The sequence below is a fragment of the Tachyglossus aculeatus genome, chromosome 4 (genome assembly GCF_015852505.1).
Source record: "Tachyglossus aculeatus isolate mTacAcu1 chromosome 4, mTacAcu1.pri, whole genome shotgun sequence".
NCBI classification, from domain to species: domain Eukaryota; kingdom Metazoa; phylum Chordata; class Mammalia; order Monotremata; family Tachyglossidae; genus Tachyglossus; species Tachyglossus aculeatus.
Window position 1 is genome coordinate 38,222,478 of NC_052069.1, and position 23,832 is coordinate 38,246,309.

The 23,832-nt window shown below is 45.9% G+C and overlaps 1 protein-coding gene across 1 annotated transcript; it reads right to left on the reverse strand.

The window, feature by feature from the left end:
- Positions 1–713: 713 nt before the first annotated feature.
- Positions 714–23,062, reverse strand: C4H1orf52 (chromosome 4 C1orf52 homolog). Its single transcript, XM_038745179.1, has 3 exons — positions 22,807–23,062; positions 8,702–8,906; positions 714–1,435 (listed from the first exon to the last, which is right to left on the reverse strand). The coding sequence occupies exons 1-3, from the start codon at positions 23,059–23,061 to the stop codon at positions 1,362–1,364; spliced, it is 534 nt and encodes a 177-aa protein (XP_038601107.1). The 5' UTR covers position 23,062; the 3' UTR covers positions 714–1,361.
- Between the last annotated feature and the right edge of the window lie 770 nt (positions 23,063–23,832).

The following is a 23,832-nucleotide window of genomic DNA, read 5'->3' on the forward strand; positions in this document are numbered from 1 at the left end:
ACTCGAAGCAGAGTGGCTCAGTGAAAAGAGCCCGGGCTTTGGAGTCAGAGGTCCTGGGTTCAAATCCCAGCTCTGCCACTTATCAGCCGTGTGACTTTGGGCAAGTCACTTCACTTCTCTGGGCCTCAGTTCCCTCATCTGTAAAATGGGGATTACGACTGTGAGCCCCACGCGTGGGACAACCTGATCACCTTGTATCCTCCCCAGCGCTTAGAACAGTGCTTTGCACACAGTACGTTCTTAACAAATGCTATTATTATTATTATTATTATTGTTAGGATGAGTGCTTGGATCAGTGTGGTAGCAATCTGGTAACAATAGAGAGAAGCAGCATGGTGTATTGCATAAAGCACAGGCTTGGGAGCCAGGAGGTCATGGGGTCTAATAATAATAATAATAATGATGGCATTTATTAAGCGTTTACTATGTGCAAAGCACTGTTCTAAGCACTGGGGAGGTTACAGTGTGATCGGGTTGTCCCACGTGGGGCTCACAGTCTTAACCCTCATTTTACAGATGAGGTAACTGAGGCCCAGAGAAGTGAAGTGACTTGCCCAAAGTCGCACAGCTGACAAGTGGTGGAGCCGGAATTTGAACCCATGACCTCTGACTCCAAAGCCCGGGCTCTTTCCACTGAGCCACGCTGCTTCTCTAAGATTTTCATTTTGGGAATTTCATTAGGCTAAATCCGTCTAAGGAGGATAATGAAACCGTTTTCAAGGAATATTGTTTTTATTCACTCTTCAAGGCAGAAAACATTTCATTTTAGTACTGTTGCTATAGATACATAATCTGAAGTCTAGTCATAAATATTACTGAAAATTAAGTTAGACGTAACTCACCTCATCCCTTACCTTCCAGAAACCTTAAACATTGAAGCATAGAAATTTCACTGCACATGATACAATCGTTCCACTGAATGAGTCATTTCATTTCCACGGTTTATTTACATTGATTACAATTTAAGAGCACCGTAACTGTTTACAACACAGTACTTCTACCTTCTACAATTTATTTTAAAATATAGTTCTTTTAGAAAAGCTTCCTAGTACAGGGATTAAGGAACTTGGTGAGGGCTCACAAGGTAGATCGCTAAATGCTCCTGCAATTTTTACAAGCACAAAAAAAATCACAATACCTTGCAAAGTTATAATTTTTAAATACAAAAAAGAACTCTTCAGGGGAATATAGCGGTGCAGAACAGTTAACGTGAATGCTCTCCAAAGGGAAGGTATTTTATGAAAATAAAATACTGCCAACGATACTGCTCACAGGCATACATTTCAACGACGGCACGTTATTATTCACATTCCGGAAGGAAGTTTTAACACTCTCTAGCTTCTGAGACTTCACGGTTGGCTTTACTTCCTCTTCTTTGCCTGTGTTCCTGTCTCTACTTTGCATTTTTTAGATGTTGGCTCTTCCTTTTCATCATCTTTAAATGGAAAGAAAAGCTTCGATTAGTAAGGCTAAACACCACAAAACTGAAATAAGAAATTTGTACTCCCCCAATAATCAACACGGTTCTAAAAACCATCAGCGTAGCTCGTTAAAAATAAGTTCAGACTATGACCGTGAAGAGAAAAAGAAATCTTCTACCCAAAAGGTTTTACCAAATTCGGAGAATTGAAGCGTTTTTGTTCCGCAGTGATGTTAACTATAGCCCGCTGTGTCTACTTTTGTACATTTCTGTAAGATTAAGATGACCTACCAAGTCAACCCTGTTCTCGCATGAGTCAGGATGTCTGAAAAATCAAAGTGCGGGTCACACAATGACGTGGACTGTATTAGATGTTTTCTAGCTTGAGTGTGCTGCCCAGACAGCGGACTGGCAGGTGGGGCACCCGAATGGGTGAAGCTTCCATCCAGGCTTGCAGAGTTGGACACTGCACACCCTGGTTTTTAGACTGTGAGCCCACTGTTGGGTAGGGACTGTCTCTATATGTTGCCAAATTGTACTTCCCAAGCGCTTAGTACAGTGCTCTGCACACAGTAAGCGCTCAATAAATTCGATTGATGATGGTGAGTGCCAGACCCCCGAACTCGCCGAAACTTCTGGGGCTCTGGGGCTGGGAGGGATCCACAGCACAAAAGCACTCTTTTAAGAGAGTTTTTGCGACTTAGTTCCTTCTTCAACACGACAAACACTGCGTGATTTTACTCCGAAAATGGTTTCCCCCCACTGCTTGTCGTAGTCCACTTTCCCCATCCCTGCACTACAGCAGACACTCTGGGTCTAGAATTCTTCAAAAAGCCCACGAGCTTTCAAGCTAACCAAAAGCGTTCGAGAGTACGAACACCAAAATCTCAACACACAAAAGAAAATTAAGCTCTGCTAGACTGAACATGTACGGTATACACAAACTTTGGGGATCATCATCAATCGTATTTATTGAGCGCTTACTGTGTGCAGAGCACTGTACTAAGCGCTTGGGAAGTACAAGTTGGCAACATATAGAGACAGTCCCTACCCAATAGTGGGCTCACAGTCTAAAAGGGATGAACGTAAGCTCCTTAAGGGGTATTTCCCCCAAATTTGTAATATCCCACTATGACACGTTGAAATGCTATCCACTCCAATAGTTTTTATGATGGAAGAACAAGGCTTTGCACTCGGCCCAAGTTAAACAGTATGCTATCCTGGTAACCATGCTCAATAATAATAATAATGATATGTCATTTGTTAAGTGCATATTATGTGTCCAACCCGCCACAATCCCTGCCCCTGTCCCATATGGAGTCACAGTCTTCATCCTCACTTTACAGAAGAGGTGACTGAGGCCCAGAGAAGTGAAGCGGCTTGCCCAAGGCCACACAACAGAGAAGCGGTGGAGCTGGGATTAGAACCCATGACCTTCCGACTCCAAGGCCCGTGCTCTAACCACTGCGCGATGCTGCTCCCCAATGTTATCAAAGGCTTAATCAGCATCATGGCACCCACTCAAAAGACGAAGTGTTGGAAAACCCAATTGATGGTATTTACTAAGTGCATGTTGTGTGCAGAGCACTGTGAATGCTTGGGGAAGCAGGATACAGGCAATCGTATCTGTTGAGCGCGTATTGCGTGCAAAGCACTGTACTAAGCATTGGGGAGAGTACAATACAACAATAAACAGACACACATACGAAGCTCAAACAACCGAAGGCATCTTAGGTTGACTGCTCACAACCTTCAAGGCATTCTACATAATTTACCCCCGCACTTCAAAATCCGAGCATCAGTTTTTGAACTATTTCCACATGGCAAAGAATATCCCGAAAGAGGCCACTACCAAGATCAAACTCTGAGGATTTCAGTGACTTCTATTCAGCCCCAGAAGAGACGGGGCTTTGTCACCATCTAGTCGTGCCCAGAGGCAGTTGTTGTAAAAAGGTGCTTTCTGAGGAGATTCTAAAGGAAGAAAGAAGGTGATGCCACCTATCTGCCTTACAGCTTTAATTTTCTATTCATTCATTCAATCATTAAATAGTATTTATTGAGCACTTACTGTGTGCAGAGCACTGTACTAAGCGCTTGGGAAGTACAGTTTGGAAACAGATAGACAATCCCTACCCAACAACAGGCTCACAGTCCAGAAGGGGTAGACAGAACTATAGATCTATACACATCATTAATAAAATAAATAGATATGAGTTGGTAGCCATAAAAATCTTCAGCAGTGCTAAAGCCTCCCCTTTGTTGATGAGGGACAGAACTAATACTGGCAAATGAAATCTGTAAATTCTCCAGGGCCAGTTTTGGCTTGTCCTAATCTCGTTTTTTCACTAAAGTTGTTTTAATCGATCGATCCAACAAGGGTATTTATTGAAGGCTTACTCTAGGCAGAGCACTATTCTAAGTGCTTGGGAGAGCCCAATACAAAAGAATCAGAAGACACGCTCCCCTCTCGGAACGAGCTTACAGTCCAGAGGGGGAGACAGACGTTAACCTAAGTAATTTATGATTTATAAAGATATGCACCCAAGTGTTGTGGGATTGGGGTGGGGTGAATATCAAGTGCCCAAAGGTCACAGATCCAAGCGCATCAATGATGCAGAAGGGAGCGTCAGTCGGGAAAATGAGGGCTTAATAGGGGAAGGCTTTTTGGAGACATGACCATACTCTACTGATGCTTACCAGTGATTTTTCCCAAAAAACCACCACGCACCACAATTAGATCCCAAGAACTGGGGGTGATGCCTGACAAGAGGCGGAAAGTTAGGCAGCCCTAACCCTCTGCGCTTTCCCTCCACTGCTCTGTCTTCCCAGGCTCTTTGCTTCTCCCCGCCGCCTTACCTCCTTCCCTTCCCCACAGCACCTGTATATATGTATATATGTTTGTACATATTTATCACTCATTTATTTATTTATTTTACTTGAACATATCTATTCTATTTATTTTAATTTGTTAATATGTCTTGTTTTGTTCTCTGTCTCCCCCTTCTAGACTGTGAGCCCACTGTTGGGTAGGGACCGTCTCTATGTGTTGCCAACTTGTACTTCCCAAGCGCTTAGTACAGTGCTCTGCACACAGTAAGTGCTCAATAAATATGATTGACTGATTGACTGTAGGATGTTTTGGAGCTGGCAGAGCCAGCGTGGCAGTGAGAGATTTTGGGGGCTCAGAATAGTAGCACCAAGCCCTCTCCCCCTTTCTCTCCTCAGCTTCTCTCCTATCCCTCCTTCTGAGCCCCTCAATCAATATCAGTACTATATAATGAGCCCTTATTCATTCATTCATTTAATCATTCAATCGTATTTATTGAGCGCTTACTGTATGCAAAGCACTGGACTAAGCGCTTGGGAAGTACAAATTGGCAACATATAGCGATGGTCCCTACCCAGCAACGGGCTCACAGTCTGGAAGGGGGAGACAGACAACAAAACAAACAAGTAGATGGGTATCAATAATAATAATACAAATTTTGGTATTTGTTAAGTGCTTACTATGTGCAAAGCACTGTTCTAAGCGCTGGGGAGGATATGAGGGGATCGGGTTGTCCCATGGGGGGCTCACAATCTTAATCCCCATTTTACAGATGAGGTAACTGAGGACCAGAGAAGTGAAGTGACTTACCCAAAGTCACAAAGCTGGCAAATGATGGAACCAGGATTAGAACCCATGACCTCTGACTCCCAAGCCCATGCTCTTTCCACTGAGCCACGCTGTACCATCAGAATAAATAGAATTATAGCTATAGACACATGATTAATAAAATAGAGTAATAAATATGTACAAATATACAGATGTGACACTGTGCGCAGAGCGCTGGGAGGAGTTGGCAGGCCTGTTCCCTGCCCAGCGGGACCTTCCACTCATTCATTCATTTATTCAATTGTATTTATTAATAATAATAATAATAATAATAATGATGGCATTTATTAAGCGCTTACTATGTGCAAAGCACTGTTCTAAGCGCTGGTGAGGTTACAAGGCGATCGGGTTGTCTCATGGGGGGCTCACAGTCTTAATCCCCATTTTACAGATGAGGTAACAGGCACAGAGAAGTTAAGTGACTTGCCCAAAGTCACACAGCTGACAATTGGCAGGGCCGGGATTTGAACCCATGACCTCTGACTCCAAAGCCCGGGCTCTTTCCATGAGCCATGGTTGAGCACCTACTGTGCGCAGAGCACTGTACTAAGCACTTGGAAAGTCCAATAGGGCAACAAATAGAGACAACCCCTGCCCAAGAACGGGCTCGCAGTTTAGAAGAGGGAAGCCAGACAACAAAACAACTCGAGGCCTGCGGCTGCAGCTACGAACGACCACATTTGAAAGAGGCTCTTCTGGGTGGGTTGGGGGTGGGCCCAGACAAGCCTGAGCATCCCGCAGGACCGAAAATCCGTCGGGGCTCAATTCAAGTGGCCCAGACTTCACTTCTGGGGTCGTGCACCAGTAGCTGCTCCGGGGGATCCATCAATCGATCGATCGAACTTACTAAGCGCTGAGTGAGTGCGCAGGGCACTGTACGAAGCGCTTGGGATGCTCTAGCTGCAGTCCCAAAGCCCCAGCGGCAAACTGGGCACCTGCCCGTCAACAGTCCCCGGGGGCCAGCACCCCCATCCACTGCTGCTGCTGCTGCTAATAATAATAATAATAATAATAATAATAATAATAATAATTGAGGTATTTGACAGAGGCGGCAAGCTAGGCAGCCCTAACCCTCTGCGCTTTCCCTCCACTGCTCTGTCTTCCCAGGCTCTTTGCTTCTCGACTGTGGGATGTTTTGGAGCTGGCGGAGCCAGTGGGGCAGTGAGAGATTTTGGGGGCTCAGAATAGTAGCACCAAGCCCTCTCCCCCTTTCTCTCCTCAGAAAGCACTGAAGCACTGTCTGAAGAACTGGGGTGGATACAAGCAAATCAGGTTGGTCGCAGTTCCTGTCCCACATAGGGCTCCCAGTCACAATCCCTGTTTTAACAGATGAGGGAAATGAGGCCCAGAGAAGTGAAGTGACTTGAGCAAGGTCACACAGCAGACAAGTGGCAAAGCTGGGATGAGAACCCAGGTTCTTCTGATTCCCAGGCCCGGGCTCTATCTCCTAGGCCATTGACACGGGAACACTCCTGCACCGAAAGGACCAGGAAGGAGAGGGCCCTACTGCCATCCCGCCCTGCCTTATCTTTGTTTTCCAGCAAGATCTAGTAGAAAGAGTACAGGTATGGGAGTCAGAGGTCCTGGGTTCTAATCCCTACTCCGCTACTCACTTGCCTGTGACTTCGGGCAAGCCACTCAACTCCTCTCTGTCCCAATTTCCTCATCTGTAAAGTGGGGATTCAATACCTGCTCTCTCGCCTAATTAAACTGTGAGCCCCATGAGACAGGGACTATGTCCCACCTAAATATCCTGTATCTACGCCAGCCCAGTACGGCACTTGGCACACAGTAAGTGCTTAACAAACTGCAATTATTATTATTATCTTGCATATTCCTATTGAGTATATATGGATGGGAGTAAGGAGGAGGAAAGGCAGGGATGGAAAAACTGGGAAAGACACCCAGAGGGATAAAAAGGGAGAATCAACTGAGTGTATTTATGTGCAGAGCTCTGTACTAATCGCTTGGGAGAGCAGAAGAACAGAATCAGCAGACACATCACATAAACCCTGTCCATAACGAACTTACGGTCTAGAGGGGTGAAGTGGAAAAAGAGAAAATTCATTCAATCATATTTACTGAGGGCTTACTGTGTGCAGAGCACTGTAATAATAACAATAATAATGGCATTTATTAAGCGCTTACTGTGTGCAAAGCACTGTTCTAAGCGTTGGGGAGGTTACAAGGTGATCAGGTTGTCCCACGGGGGGCTCACGGTCTTAATCCCCATTTTACAGATGAGGTAACTGAGGCCCAGAGAAGTTAAGTGACTTGCCCAAAGTCACACAGCTGACAAGTGGGGGAGCCAGGATTTGAACCCATGACCTCCGACTCCAAAGCCCGGGCTCTTTCCACTGAGCCACGCTGCTGTACTAAGCACCTGGGAAGTACAAGTCAGCAACATATAGAGACAGTCCCTACCCAACAATGGGCTCACAGTCTAGAAGACATGTAAAACAGAGAAAGGGGAGGAGCATCTTATCTCACACTACAATTTGATATAATCAATCATATTTACTGAGTGCTTACTATGTGCCGAGCACTGTATTAAGTGTTTGGGAGAGTACGATACAACAGAATTAGCAGACCCGTTCCCTGACCATAACAACCTTGCAGTTTAGAGGGGAAGACAGTTAATAAGAATACATAATTTACAATATATAATCTAAAGGTGGGTACATAAGTGCTTTGGGGTTGAAGGTTGGGAGGATATCAAATGGCCAAAAGTCACAGATCCAACTGTACAGATCACACAGAAGGGAGAGCAAACCGGGGAAAACAGGGCTTTCATGTGTATAGCACAGGTAGACTGTAAATTCCTTTAGAGCATAGATCATGTCTACCAACTCTACTACCTTCTAAACATTTAGTACAATGCTTGCACAAAGTAAGCACTCAATAAATACCAATGACTGATTGATCTGATAATCCCACATCACGGTGTTAAGAAACTAAGTTCCCTGCATGCAGGGAACATGCCGCTTCTTTATTTTGCACTTTACCAAGTGCCTGGTTCAACCCATTGTACCAAGGGGATAGCTGATAAACAGGTGTGAAAAATCAGAATTTGGGTTTATACCTAAAGAATTACATAAAGCACTCAACTCAGTTTATACACAGAGCCGATCCAATAAACACTGTCAATTCTTATTCCGATGACCTCACTGAAAAAGCTTCTTGTTCCTATCTGGGGTCATACTGACCCTAACCCCATAGCATTCACATACATATCTTTAAATTATATATTACAAATGACTTATTTATTCATATTCATGTACGTCTCCCCCAGGGAACGCGGTCCGATAATTCTGCCGTACTGTACTGTCCCAGGCGCTCCGTACAGTGCTCTGAACATAGTTAAGTGCTCAATAAATATCACTGATTGATATCGTGTAATTCCACTCCTCAGGCTTGAGCGTGAATGCTCTAAGGAGGTGTACGGATGACATGAAAAGCTACAGAGGTTGTTCGTATTACTCAAATTATGCATCAGTCGTAAATTATATTTGCTATTGGTGGAAACACTTCAATGGCCTAGTTTTAGTGATGTTCTTGGGCTACACACACAGGACTCCCACCGATGAAAGACCGTCACGTGGTGATTTTCCGACCTCTATTCTTACCTGACTCCAAAAGCTCTTCCTCTTGAGGTAAAAAATGTACTTTACTGACATTCCTTGGGGCATCATCACCATTGTCCTCATACATATTTGACCATTTGATAGCCATATCCAGCTCCGGAGGCGGCGGGGGCTTCTTCTCTTTGAAGCTGTAAGTTTCGGGAGGGGGTACTGCGTTTGTTCTCCAGGGTTTGAATTCCTTAGGGGGCTGTTGAAACAAATATCCGGTGAAATATTGGAACCATAGGTTGCTACAGTGCAGCAGCGGGATCTAGCGGAGAGAGCACGGGCCTGGGGCGGAGAGTGGAGGAGGGAGAGAGTCAGAGGACCTGGGTTCTAATTCCGGCTTTGTCATCCGCCAGACACGCAGCCCTTAACCTCTTGGTGCCTCTGTTATCTCATCAGTAAAATGGGGATTAAGACTGTGAGCCCCAACTGTGTCCAACCTGATAAGCTTGTATATATTCAGTCATTCAATAATATTTACTGAGCGCTTACTGTGTGCAGGGCACTGTACTAAGCACTTGGGAAGCGCAAGTCGGCAACATATAGAGACGGTCCCTACCCAATAATGGGCTCACAGTCTAGACGGGGGAGACAGACAACAAAACCCAGCGCTTATTACAGTGCCTGGCACATAGTAAGCGCTTAACAAAAACCTTCAAAACAAGGCACTTCACTTCTCTCTGCCTGTTTCCTCCCTTAGTCATTCAATTCTACTTATTGAGTGCTTACGGTGTGCAAAGCACTGTACTAAGCGCTTACGATACAGCGATAAAGAGAGATGATCCCTGTCCACAATGAGCTCACAGTCTAGAGGTGGGGGAGACAGACATCAATAGAAGCAGACATCGATAAAAATAAATAAAATTACAGATATTTACATAAGTGCTGTGGGGTCGGAAAAGGGGGAAGAGCAAAGGGAGCGAGTCAGGGTGAGGCGGGAGTGGGAGATGAGGAATAGTGGGGCTTGTCTGGGAAGGCCTTTTGGAGGAGAGGTGCCTTCATCATCATCAATCGTATTTATTGAGCGCTTACTGTGTGCAGAGCACTGTACTAAGCGCTTGGGAAGTACAAATTGGCATCGTATAGAGACAGTCCCTACCCAACAGTGGGCTCACAGTCTAAAAGGGGGAGACAGAGAACAAAACCAAACATACTAACAAAATAAAATAAATAGAATAGATATGTACAAGTAAAATAAATAAATAAATAGAGTAATAAATATGTACAAACATATATACATATATACAGGTAACGCTTTGAAGGGGGAGAAGAGTAATTGTCTGGCGGAATTGAGGGGGGAAGGCATTCCAGGCCAGAGGCAGGACGTGGGCCAGGGGTCGGCAGCGAGACAGGATAGATGGAGACGCAGTGAGGTTAGCACCAGAGGAGTGAAGTAGGCAGGGTGGGTTGTAGTTGGGTAGGGACCGTCTCTGTTGCCGATATGTACTTCCCAAGTGCTCAGTACAGTGCTCTGCACATAGTAAGCGCTCAATAAATACGATTGAATGAATGAATGAATGAGAGAAGGGAGATGAGGTAGGAGGGGGCAAGGTGATGGAGAGTGTTAAAGCCAATAGTGAGGAGTTTTTCTCTGATACAGAGGTCGATAGGCAACCGCTGGAGATTTTTGAGGAGGGAGGGTGACATGCCCAGCGCTTTTCTGTAGAAAGATAATCCGAGCAGCAGAGTGAAGTATAGACTGGGGCGGGGACAGACAGGAGAATGGGAGGTCAGAAAGGAGGCTGATGCAGTAATTTAGGCAGGATAGAATGAGTGACTGTAACGTGGTGGCAGTGTGGATGGAGAGGAAAGCACGGATCTTGGCGATGTGGTGAAGCTGAGACCGACAGGATTAATTCATTCAATCGTATTTATTGAGCACTTACTGCGTGCAAAGCACTGTACTAAGCGCTTGGGAAGTACAAGTTGGCAGCATATAGAGTCGGTCCCTACCCAACAACGGGCTCACAGTCTAGAAGGGGGAGACAGACAACAAAACAGAACATGTGGTCAGGTGTCAAAGTCATCAGAATAAATGGAAGTAAAGCTAGATGCACATCACTGACAAAATAAATAGAATAGTAAATATGTACAGCAGCGTGGCTCAGTGGAAAGAGCCTGGGCTTTGGAGTCAGAGGTCATGGGTTCAAATCCCAGCTCTGCCGATTGTCAGCTGTGTGACTTTGGGCAAGTCACTTCACTTCTCTGGGCCTCAGTTCCCTCATCTGTAAAATGGGGATGAAGACTGTGAGCCCCCAGTGGTACAACCTGATCACCGCCCCAGCGCTTAGAACAATGCTTTGCACATAGTAAGCGCTTAATAAATGCCATTATTATTATTATATATACAGGTGCTGTGGGGAGGGGAAGGAGTTAGGGCGGGGGGTGGGGAGGGGGAAAGGAAAAAGGGGGCTCAGTCTGGGAAGGCCTCCTGGAGGAGGTGAGCTCTCAGTAGGGCTTTGAAGGGGGGAAGAGAGCCAGCTTGGCGGATGGGCGGAGGGAGGGCATTCCGGGCCAGGGGGAGGACGTGGGCTGGGGGTCGATGGTGGGACGGGCGAGAACGAGGCACCGTGAGGAGATTAGCGGCAGAGGAGCGGAGGGTGCGCGCTGGGCTGGGGAAGGAGAGAAGGGAGGGGAGGTAAGAGGTAGGATTTGGTGACGGATTGGATAAGTGGGTTGAATGAAAGGGCGGAATCAAGAATGACGCCAAGGTTCTGGGCTTGTGAGATGGGAAGGATGGTGGTGTCGTCTACCGTGATGGGAAAGTTCGGAAGAGGACAGGGGTTTGAGAGGGAAGATACGGAGCTCCATTGCTTTGGACACGTTAAGGTTGAGGTGACGGGAGAACAACCAAATAGAGGTCTTCTAGAATGTGAAGCTGTTCATTCATTTCATTCAATCGTATTTATTGAGTGCTTACTGTGTGCAGAGCACTGCATTAAGCGCTTGGGAAGGACAAGTCAGCAACATATAGAGACGGTCCCAACAGTGGGCTCACAGTCTAGTACCGCTGTTGGGTAGGGACCGTCTCTAGATGTTGCCGACTTGTACTTCCCAAGCGCTTAGTACAGTGCTCTGCACACAGTAAGCGCTCAATAAATATGACTGAATGAACTACTCTATTTTACTTGTACATATTTACTATTCTATTTGTTTTGTTAATGATGTGCATTTAGCTTTATTTCTATTTATTCTGATAGTGACTTGACACCTGTCCACATGTTTTGTCTTGTTGTCTGTCTCCCCCTTCTAGACTGTGAGCCCGTTGGTGGGTTGGGACCGTCTCCATATGTTGCCAACTTGTACTTCCCAAGCGCTTAATATGGTGCTCTGCACACAGTAAGCGCTCAATAAATACGACAATGAATAAATTACTCTATTTTACTTGTACATATTTACTATTCTATTTATTTTGTTAATGATGTGCATCTAGCTTTATTTCTATTTATTGTGATGACTTGACACCTGTCCACGTGTTTTGTTTTGTTGTCTGTCTCCCCCTTCTAGACTGGGAGCCCGTTGTTGGGTAGGGACCGTCTCTATATGTTGCCAACTTGTACTTCCCAACCTGTATATGTGTTTGTACATATTTATTACTCTATTTTACTTGTACATATTTATTCTATTTATTTTATTTTGTTAATATGTTTCACTTCTAGACTGTGAGCCCGTTGTTGGGTAGGGACCATCTCTATATGTTGCCAACTTGTACTTCCCAACCTGTATATATGTATATATGTTTGTACATATTTATTACTCTACTTTACTTGTACATATTTACTATTCTATTTACTTTATTTTGTTAATATGTTTTGTCGTCCTTCTCCCTCTTCTAGACTGTGAGCCTGCTGTGGGGAGGGACCATCTCTATATGTTGCCGACTTGTACTTCCCAAGCACTTAGTACAGTGCTCTGCACACAGTAAGTGCTCAATAAATACAACTGAATGAATGAATGGATGTCGCCGACTTGGACTTCCCAAGCGCTTAATACAGTGCTCTGCACACAGTAAGCACTTAATAAATACAACTGAATGAATGCACGAATGACTGCACACAGTAAGCGCTCAATAAATACGATTGAACAAATGCACAAATGACTGCACGGTAAGCGCTCAATAAATACGACTGAACGAATGCACGAATAACTGCACAGTAAGCGCTCAATAAATTCAACTGAAGAAATGCACAAATGACTGCACACAGTAAGCGTTCAATAAATACGATTGAACGAATGTACGAATGACTGCACACAGTAAGCGCTCAATAAATACAATTGAACGAATGCACGAATGACTGCACACTGTAAGTGCTCAATAAATACGATTGAATGAATGAATGAATGAATAGATGTCGCTGACTTGGACTTCCCAAGCGCTTAATACAGTGCTCTGCACACAGTAAGCGCTCAATAAATACTACTGAATGAATGCAGGAATGACTGCACACAGTAAGCGCTCAATAAATACGATTGAATGAATGCAGGAATGACTGCACACAGTAAGCGCTCAATCAATACGAATGAACGAATGCACGAATGACTGCACACAGTAAACGCTCAATAAATACGAATGAACGAATGCATGAATGACTGCACACAGTAAGCGCTCAGTCAATACGACTGAACGAACGCACGAATGACGGCACACAGTAAGCGCTCAATAAATACGATTGAATGAATGAATGAATAGATGTCGCCGACTTGGACTTCCCAAGCGCTTAATACAGTGCTCTGCACACAGTAAGCGCTCAATCAATACGACTGAATGAATGCACAAATGACTGCACATAGTAAGCGCTCAATCAATACGATTGAATGAATGCACGAATGACTGCACACAGTAAGCACTCAATAAATACGATTGAATGAATGGATGTCGCCGACTTGTACTTGCGAAGCGCTTAATACAGTGCTCCGCACACAGTAAGCGCTCAATCAATACGATTGAATGAATGCACGAATGACTCCACACAGTAAGCGCTCAATACGACTGAATGAATGAATGAATAGATGTCGCCGACTTGGACTTCCCAAGCGCTTAATACAGTGCTCTCCACACAGTAAGCGCCCAATAAATACGATTGAACAAATGCACGAATGACTGCACACACTAAGCGCTCAATAAATAATACGATTGAACGAATAACCGCACACAGCAAGCGCTCAATAAATACGAATGAATGAATGAATGAATAGATGTCGCCGACTTGTACTTCCCAAGCACTTAATATGTTGCTCTGCACACAGTAAGTGCTCAATAAATACGACTGAATGAATGCAGGAATAACTGCACACAGTAAGCGCTCAATAAATACGACTGAATGAATGAACGAATGAATAGATGTTGCCGAATTGGATTTCCTAAGCGCTTAATATAGTGCTCTGCGCACAGTAAGCGCTCGATAAATACGATTGAATGAATGTACGAATGACTGCACACAGTAAGCGCTCAATAAATACGGCTGAACGAATGCGGGAATGACTGCACACAGTAAGCGCTCAATCAATACGACTGAATGAATGAATAGATGTTGCCGAATTGGACTTCCCAAGCACTTAATATACTGCTCTGCACACAGTAAGCGCTCAATAAATAAGACTGAATGAATGCAGGAATGACTGCACACAGTAAGCGCTCAATAAATGCGATTGAATGAATGAATGAATAGATGTCGCCGAACTGGACTTCCTAAGCGCTTAATATAGTGCTCTGCACACAGTAAGCACTCAATAAATACGATTGAATGAATGTACGAATGACTGCACACAGTAAGCGCTCAATAAATACGAATGAATGAATGGATGTCACCGACTTGTACTTCCCAAGCGCTCAATACAGCACTCTGCACACAGTAAGCGCTCAATACGATTGAACGAATGCACGAATGACCGCACACAGTAAGCGCTCAATAAATACGATTGAGTGAATGTATGAATAGATGTCGCCGATCTGGACTTCCCAAGCGCTTAATACAGTGCTCTGCACACAGTAAGCGCTCAATAAATACGATTGAACGAATACACGAATGACTGCACAGTAGGCGCTCAATAAATACGACTGAATGAATGCAGGAATGACTGCACACAGTAAGCCCTCAATAAATACGATTGATTGAATGAATGGATGTCGCCGCCTTGTACTTCCGAAGCACTTAATACAGTGCTCCGCACACAGTAAGTGCTCAATAAATACGATTGAATGAATGCACGAATGACTCCACACAGCAGCTTGGCTTCGTGGAAAGAGCCCGGGCTTTGGAGTCAGAGGTCATGGGTTCAAATCCCGACTCCGCCACTTGTCAGCTGTGTGACTTTGGGCAAGTCACTTCACTTCTCTGTGCCTCGGTTACCTCATCTGTAAAATGGGGATTGACTGTGAGCCCCCCGTGGGACAACCTGATTGCCCTGTAAGCTCCCCAGCGCTTAGAAAGTGCTTTGCACATAGTAAACGCTTAATACATGCCATTATAAAAAAAATTCGACTGAATGAATGAATGGATGTCGCCAGCTTGGACTTCTGAAGCGCTTAATACGGTGCTCTGCACATAGTAAGCACTCAATAAATACGACTGAACGAATGTACGAAAGACTGCACACAGCAAGTGCTGAATCAATACGACTGAATGAATGAATGAATCAATGTCGCCGACTTGGACTTCCCAAGCGCTCAATACAGTGCTCTGCATACAGTAAGCGCTCAATCAATACGATTGAATGAATGTACAAAAGACAGCACAAAGCAAGCGCTCAATAAATACGACTGAATGAATGAATCGATGTCGCCGACTTGGACTTCCCAAATGCTTAATATAGTGCTCTGCACACAGTAAGCACTCAATACGACTGAACGAATGCACGAATGACTGCATGCAGGAAGCCCTCAATCAATACGACTGAATGAATGAATGATGTCGCCGAATTGGACTTCCTAAGCGCTCAATACAGTGCTCTGCACACAGTAAGCGCTCAATCAATACGACTGAATAAATGAATGAATAGAAGTTGCCGACTTGGACTTCCCAAGCGCTCAATACAGTGCTCTGCACACAGTAAGCACTCAATCAATATGATTGAACGAATGCACGAATGACTCCACACAGTAAGCGTTCAATCAATACGATTGAATGAATGAATGAATAGATGTCGCCGAATTGGACTTCCTAAGCGCTTAATATAGTGCTCCGCACACAGTAAGCGCTCAATCAATACGATTGAACGAATGCACGAATGACTGCACGCAGTAAGCGCTCAATCAATACGACTGAATGAATGAATGAATAGAAGTCGCCGACTTGGACTTCCCAAGCGCTCAATACAGTGCTCTGCACACAGTAGGCGTTCAATCAGTACCATTGAACGAATGACTACACACAGTAAGTGCTCAATCAATACGACTGAGTGAATGAATGAGTGAATAGATGTCACCGAATTGGACTTCCTAAGCGCTTAATATAGTGCTCTGCACACAGTAAGCGCTCAACAAACACGATTGAATGAATGCAGGAATGACTGCACACAGTAAGCGCTCAATAAATACGACTGAATGAATGAATGAATAGAGGTCGCCGAACTGGACTTCCTAAGCGCTTAATATAGTGCTCTGCACACAGTAAGCGCTCATTAAACACGACTGAACGAATGCAGGAATGACTGCACACAGTAAGCGCTCAATCAATACGATTGAGTGAATGAATGAGTGAAAAGATGTCGCCGAATTGGACTTCCTAAGCGCTTAATACAGTGCTCTGCACACAGTAAGCGTTCAATAAATATGATTGAATGAATGCACGAATGACTGCACACAGTAAGCGCTCAATAAATACGATTGAATGAACGAATGAATAGATGTCGCCGAATTGTACTTCCCAAGTGCACAATACAGTGCTCTGCACACAGTAAGCGCTCAATCAATACGACTGAACGAATGTACGAATGACTGCACACAGTAAGCGCTCAATAAATACGACTGACTGAATGAATGAATAGATGTCGCCGACTTGGACTTCCCAAGCTCTCAGTACAGTGCTCTGCACACAATAGGCGCTCAACAAACACGATTGAACGAATGCAGGAATGACTGCACACAGCAAGCGCTCAATCAATACGATTGATTGATTGAATGAATGAATGAATAGATGTCGCCGAACTGGACTTCCTAAGTGCTTAATATAGTGCTCTGCACACAGTAAGCGCTCAATCAATACGATTGAATGAATGTACGAAAGACTGCACAGAGCAAGTGCTCAATAAATACGACTGAATGAATGAATGAATCGATGTCGCCGCCTTGGACTTCCCAAACGCTTAATATAGTGCTCTGCACACAGTAAGCACTCAATACGATTGAACGAATGCACGAATGACTGTACGCAGTAAGCCCTCAATCAATACGATTGAATGAATGAATGAATGAATAGATGTCGCCGAATTGGACTTCCTAAGCGCTTAATACAGTGCTCTGCACACAGTAAGCGTTCAATCAATACGATTGAACGAATGTACGAAAGACTGCACAGAGCAAGCGCTCAATCAATACGACTGAATGAATGAATGAATCGATGTCGCCGACTTGGACTTCCCAAGCGCTCAATAGTGCTCTGCACACAGTAAGCGCTCAACAAACACGATTGAACAAATGCAGGAATGACCGCACACAGTAAGCGCTCAATCAATACAATTGATTGAATGAATGAATGAATAGATGTTGCCGAATTGGACTTCCTAAGCGCTTAATATAGTGCTCTGCACACAGTATGCGCTCAACAAACATGATCGAACGAATGCAGGAATGACTGCACACAGTAAGCGCTCAATAAATACGATTGAATGAATAGATGTCGCTGAATTGGACTTCCCAAGCGCTTTATATACTGCTCTGCACACAGTAAGCGCTCAAACACGATTGAATGAATGCAGGAATGACTGCACACAGTAAGCGCTCAATAAATACGACTGAATGAGTGAATGAATAGATGTCGCCGAATTGGACTTCCTAAGCGCTTAATACAGTGCTCTGCGCACAGTAAGCGCTCAATAAATACGAATGAACGAATGCAGGAATGCCTGCACACAGTAAGCACTCAATAAATACGATTGAGTGAATGAATGAACAGATGTCGCCAAATTGGGACTTCCCAAGCGCTTAATATAGTGCTCTGCACACAGTAAGCGCTCAACACGATTGAACGAATGCAGGAATGACTGCACACAGTAAGCGCTCAATCAATACGATTGATTGAATGAACGAATGAATGAATAGATGTCGCCGAATTGGACTTCCTAAGCGCTTAATACAATGCTCTGCACACAGTAAGCGCTCAATCAATACGATTGAACGAATGTACGAAAGACTGCACAGAGCAAGCGCTCAATCAATACGACTGAATGAATGAATGAATAGATGTCGCCGACTTGGACTTCCCAAGCGCTCAATACAGTGCTCTGCACACAGTAAGCGCTCAATCAATACGACTGAATGAATGTACGAAAGACTGCACACAGCAAGCGCTCAATCAATACGACTGAATGAATGTCGCCGAATTGGACTTCCCAAGCGCTTAATACAGTGCTCTGCACACAGTAAGCGCTCAATCAATACGACTGAATGAATGAATGAATAGAAGTCGCCGACTTGGACTTCCCAAGCGCTCAATACAGTGCTCTGCACACAGTAAACGCTCAATCAATACGATTGAACGAATGTACGAAAGACTGCACAGAGCAAGCGCACAATCACTTAGAGAAGCAGCGTGGCTCAGTGGAAAGAGCCCGGGCTTTGGAGTCAGAGGTCATGGGTTCGAATCCCAGCTCCACCACTCGTCAGCTGTGTGACTCCGGGCAAGTCACTTCACTTCTCTGGGCCTCAGTTCCCTCATCTGTCAAATGGGGATGAAGACTGCGAGCCCCGCGTGGGACAACCTGATCACCTTGTAAATTCCCCAGCGCTTAGAACAGTGCTCTGCACACAGTAAGCGCTTAATAAATGTTATATTAAAAAAAATCAATACGACTGACTGAATGAATGAATAGAAGTCGCCGACTTGGACTTCCGAAGCGCTTAATATAGTGCTCTGCACACAGTAAGCGCTCAATAAATACGGCTGAACGAATGCAGAAATGACTGCACACAGTAAGCGCTCAATCAGTACGATTGAATGAATGAATAGATGTCGCCGAACTGGACTTCCTAAGTGCTTAATACAGTGCTCTGCACACAGTAAGTGCCCAATCAGTACGATTGAACGAATGTACGAAAGACTGCACACAGCAAGCGCTGCATCACTTAGAGAAGCAGCGTGGCTCAGTGGAAAGAGCCCGGGCTTTGGAGTCAGAGGTCATGGGTTCGAATCCCAGCTCCACCACTCGTCAGCTGTGTGACTCCGGGCAAGTCACTTCACTTCTCTGGGCCTCAGTTCCCTCATCTGTCAAATGGGGATGAAGACTGCGAGCCCCGCGTGGGACAACCTGATCACCTTGTAAATTCCCCAGCGCTTAGAACAGTGCTTTGCACATAGTAAACGCTTAATAAATGCCATTATAAAAAAAAAACGACTGAATGAATGAATAGATGTTGCTGACTTGGACTTCTGAAGCGCTTAATACGGTGCTCTGCACACAGTAAGTGCTCAATCAATACGATTGAACGAATGCACGAATGACTGCACACAGTAAGCGGTCAATCAATACGACTGACTGAATGAATGAATAGATGTCGCCGACTTGGACTTCCCAAGCGCTCAATACAGTGCTCTGCACACAGTAAGCGCTCAATCAATAAGACTGAATGAATGTACGAAAGACTACACACAGCAAGCTCTCAATCAATACAATTGAATGAATGAATGATGTCGCCGACTTGGACTTCCTAAGTGCTTAATACAGTGCTCTGCACACAGTAAGCGCTCAATCAATACGATTGAACGAATGCACGAAAGACTGCAAACAGCAAGCGCTCAATCAATACGACTGAATGAATGAATGAATAGAAGTCGCCGACTTGGACTTCCCAAGCGCTCAGTACAGTGCTCTGCACACAGTAAGCGCTCAACAAACACGATTGAACGAATGCAGGAATGACTCCACACAGTAAGCGCTCAATAAATACGACTGAATGAATGAATAGATGTCGCCGACTTGGACTTCCCAAGCGCTCAATACAGTGCTCTGCACACAGTAGGCGCTCAACAAACACGACTGAACGAATGCAGGAATGACTACACACAGCAAGCGCTCAATCAATACGATTGATTGAATGAATGAATGAATGAACAGATGTCGCCGAATTGGACTTCCTAAGCGCTTAATATAGTGCTCTGCACACAGTAAGCGCTCAATAAATACGATTGAATGAATGAATGAATAGATGTCGCCGACTTGGACTTCCCAAGCGCTCAATACAGTGCTCTGCACACAGTAAGTGCTCAATCAATACGATTGAACGAATGTACGAAAGACTGCACACAGCAAGCGCTCAATCAATACGACTGAATGAATGAATGAATGGATGTCGCCGAACTGGACTTCCCAAGCGCTTAATATACTGGTCTGCACACAGTAAGCGCTCAACAAACACGACTGAACGAATGCACGAATGACTCCACACAGTAAGCGCTCAATAAATACGACTGAATGAATGAATAGAAGTCGCCAACTTGGACTTCCCAAGCGCTCAATACACTGCTCTGCACACAGTAAGCGCTCAATCAATACGATTGAATGAATGTACGAAAGACTGCACACAGCAAGCGCTCAATCAATACGACTGAATGAATGAATGAATAGATGTCGCCGAATTGGACTTCCTAAGCGCTTAATACAGTGCTCTGCACACAGTCAGCGCTCAATCAATACGATTGAACGAATGTACGAATGACTGCACACAGTAAGCGCTCAATAAATACGACTGAATGAACGAATGAATCGATGTCGCCGACTTGGACTTCCCAAGCGCTCAGTACAGTGCTCTGCACACAGTAGGCGCTCAACAAACACGATTGAACGAATGCAGGAATGACTGCACACAGCAAGCGCTCAATCAATACGATTGATTGATTGAATGAATGAATGAATCGATGTCGCCGAGATGACTTCCTAAGCGCTTAATATACTGCTTTGCACACAGTAAGCGCTCAATCAATACGATTGATTGATTGAATGAATGAATGAATAGATGTCGCCGAATTGGACTTCCTAAGCGCTTAATACAGTGCTCTGCACACAGTAAGCGCTCAATCAATACGATTGAACGAATGTACGAAAGACTGCACACAGCAAGCGCTCAATCAATACGACTGAATGAATGAATGAATGTCTCCGAATTGGACTTCCCAAGCGCTTAATATACTGCTCCGCACACAGTAAGCGCTCAACAAACACAACTGAACGAATGCAGGAATGACTGCACACAGTAAGCGCTCAATAAATACGACTGAATGAATGAATGAATCGATGTCGCCGAATTGGACTTCCCAAGCGCTCAATACAGTGCTCTGCACACAGTAGGCGCTCAATCAATACGATTGAACGAATGTACGAAAGACTGCACACAGCAAGCGCTCAATCAATACGACTGACTGAATGAATGAATAGATGTCGCCGAATTGGACTTCCTAAGCGCTTAATACAGTGCTCTGCACACAGTCAGTGCTCAATCAATACGATTGAACGAATGTATGAATGACTGCACACAGTAAGCGCTCAATAAATACGACTGAATGAACGAATGAATCGATGTCGCCGACTTGGACTTCCCAAGCGCTCAATACAGTGCTCTGCACACAGTAAGCGCTCAATCAGTACGATTGAACGAATGCACGAATGACTCCACACAGTAAGCGTTCAATCAATACGATTGAATGAATGAATGAATTAATGAATAGATGTCGCCGAATTGGACTTCCTAAGCGCTTAATATAGTGCTCTGCACACAGTAAGCACTCAATAAATACAATTGAATGAATGAATGAATAGATGTCGCCGAATTGGACTTCCTAAGCGCTCAATACAGTGCTCTGCACACAGTAAGCGCTCAATCAATACGATTGAACGAATGTACGAAAGACTGCACACAGCAAGCGCTCAATCAGTACGACTGAATGAATGAATGAATGAATGTCGCCGAACTGGACTTCCCAAGCGCTTAATATAGTGCTCCGCACACAGTAAGCGCTCAACAAACACGACTGAACGAATGCAGGAATGACTGCACACAGTAAGCGCTCAATAAATACGACTGAATGAATGAATAGATGTCGCCGACTTGGACTTCCCAAGCGCTCAGTACAGTGCTCTGCACACAATAGGCGCTCAACAAACACGATTGAACGAATGCAGGAATGACTGCACACAGTAAGCGCTCAATCAATACGATTGATTGAATGAATGAATGAATAGATGTCGCCGAATTGGACTTCCTAAGTGCTTAATACAGTGCTCTGCACACAGTAAGCGTTCAATAAATACGACTGAACGAATGCAGGAATGACTGCACACAGTAAGCACTCAATAAATACGACTGAATGAGTGAATGAATCGATGTCGCCGACCTGGACTTCCCAAGCGCTCAATACAGTGCTCTGCACACAGTAGGCGCTCAATCAATACGATTGAACGAATGCACGAATGACTCCACACAGTCAGCGCTCAATCAATCAATCAATCAATCGTATTTATTGAGCGCTATGTGCAGAGCACTGTACTAAGCGCTTAGGAAGTACAAATTGGCAACATATAGAGACAGCCCCTACCCAACAGTGGGCTCACAGTCTAAAAGGGGGAGACAGAGAACAGAACCAAACATACCAACAAAATAGAAATGTACAAGTAAATAAATAAATAAATAAATAGAGTAATATAAATAAATATTTATTTATCAATCAATACGACTGAATGAATGAATGAATGAATGACGTCGCCTGCTTGTAGTTCGGAAGCGCTTAACAGGGCGCCCTGCACCCGGTAGGCCCTCGCTCGGTCGCTCAATAGGACTGAGGGCAAATCAATCAATCAATCAATCAATCGTATTTATTGAGCGCCGACTGTGTGCAGAGCACTGTACTAAGCGCTGGGGAAGGACAAGCCTGAGGGAGGGTGTGGGTCCTGACCTCTTCGGGGGCCTTGAGGACCCTCCTGTCCCAGTCGATCTGCTTGTTGAGCGGGTTGTAGAGGAAGGCGGGCCGCGACACGGTCCGGAACAGCTCGTCGGGGCCCGGCAGCCGACGACCCGGACCCTCCTCCTCCTCCTCCTCCTCCTCTCCTTCTCCCTCAGACGACGACGACGACGAGGACACCCCGCCGTCGCTGCTCTCGCTCCCGTAGGCCGCGAAGTAGCTGAGGGGATCCTTCTCCTCAGCGGCCATGATGGCGGCGGCGGAGACGACGACGGCCTCGCGCGCGCCGCCCGCCACTTCCGGGGGCGGGGCGCTCTGCGCGCGCGCTCCCGAAGAGCCAATCGGAGCCCGGCCCGGACTCCCGGCCCCGGCTCTGATTGGCCGCGCGCGCACGTCCACCGGAGGGGCTAATCAGAGCCCTGCCTGGACTCGGGACCCGGCTCTGATTGGCCGCGCGCGACCAGGAGGAGCCCGGCGAGGGGGCCCGCCCGCCCACCATAGGGGCCAATCAGAGCCCTGCCTGGACTCGGTATCCGGCTCTGATTGGCCGCGCGCGCGCGCGTCCAGGACGAGTCCAGCGAGGGGCCCGACCGCCCTCCGGAGGGGCCGATCAGAGCCCCGCCTGGACTCGGCACCCGGCTCTGATTGGCCGCGCGCGCGCGCGCGTCCACCCCGGCGAGGGGGCCCGGCCGCCCACCGTAGCGGCCAATCAGAGCCCCACCTAGACTCGGTACCCGGCTCTGATTGGCCGCGCGCGCGCGCGGCCAGGACGAGCCCGGCGAAGGGGCCCGCCCGCCCACCGGAGGGGCCAATCAGAGCCCCGCCTGGACGCGGGACCCGGCCCTGATTGGCCGCGCGCGCGCGTCCACCCCGGCGAGGGGGCCCGGCCGCCCACCGTAGCGGCCAATCAGAGCCCCGCCTAGACTCGGTACCCGGCTCTGATTGGCCGCGCGCGCGCGCGTCCAGGACGAGCTCGGCGAAGGGGCCCGCCCGCCCACCGGAGGGGTCAATCAGAGCCCC

Coding starts and splice junctions, on each gene's coding strand:
- C4H1orf52 (XM_038745179.1), bottom strand. CDS start 23,061: ATGGCCGCTGAGGAGAAGGATCCCCTCAGCTACTTCGCGGCCTACGGG. Junction 8,907..22,806: donor TCCTCAAGGCCCCCGAAGAG/GTCAGGACCCAC, acceptor TTGTTTCAACAG/CCCCCTAAGGAATTCAAACC. Junction 1,436..8,701: donor GGAAGAGCTTTTGGAGTCAG/GTAAGAATAGAG, acceptor TTCCATTTAAAG/ATGATGAAAAGGAAGAGCCA.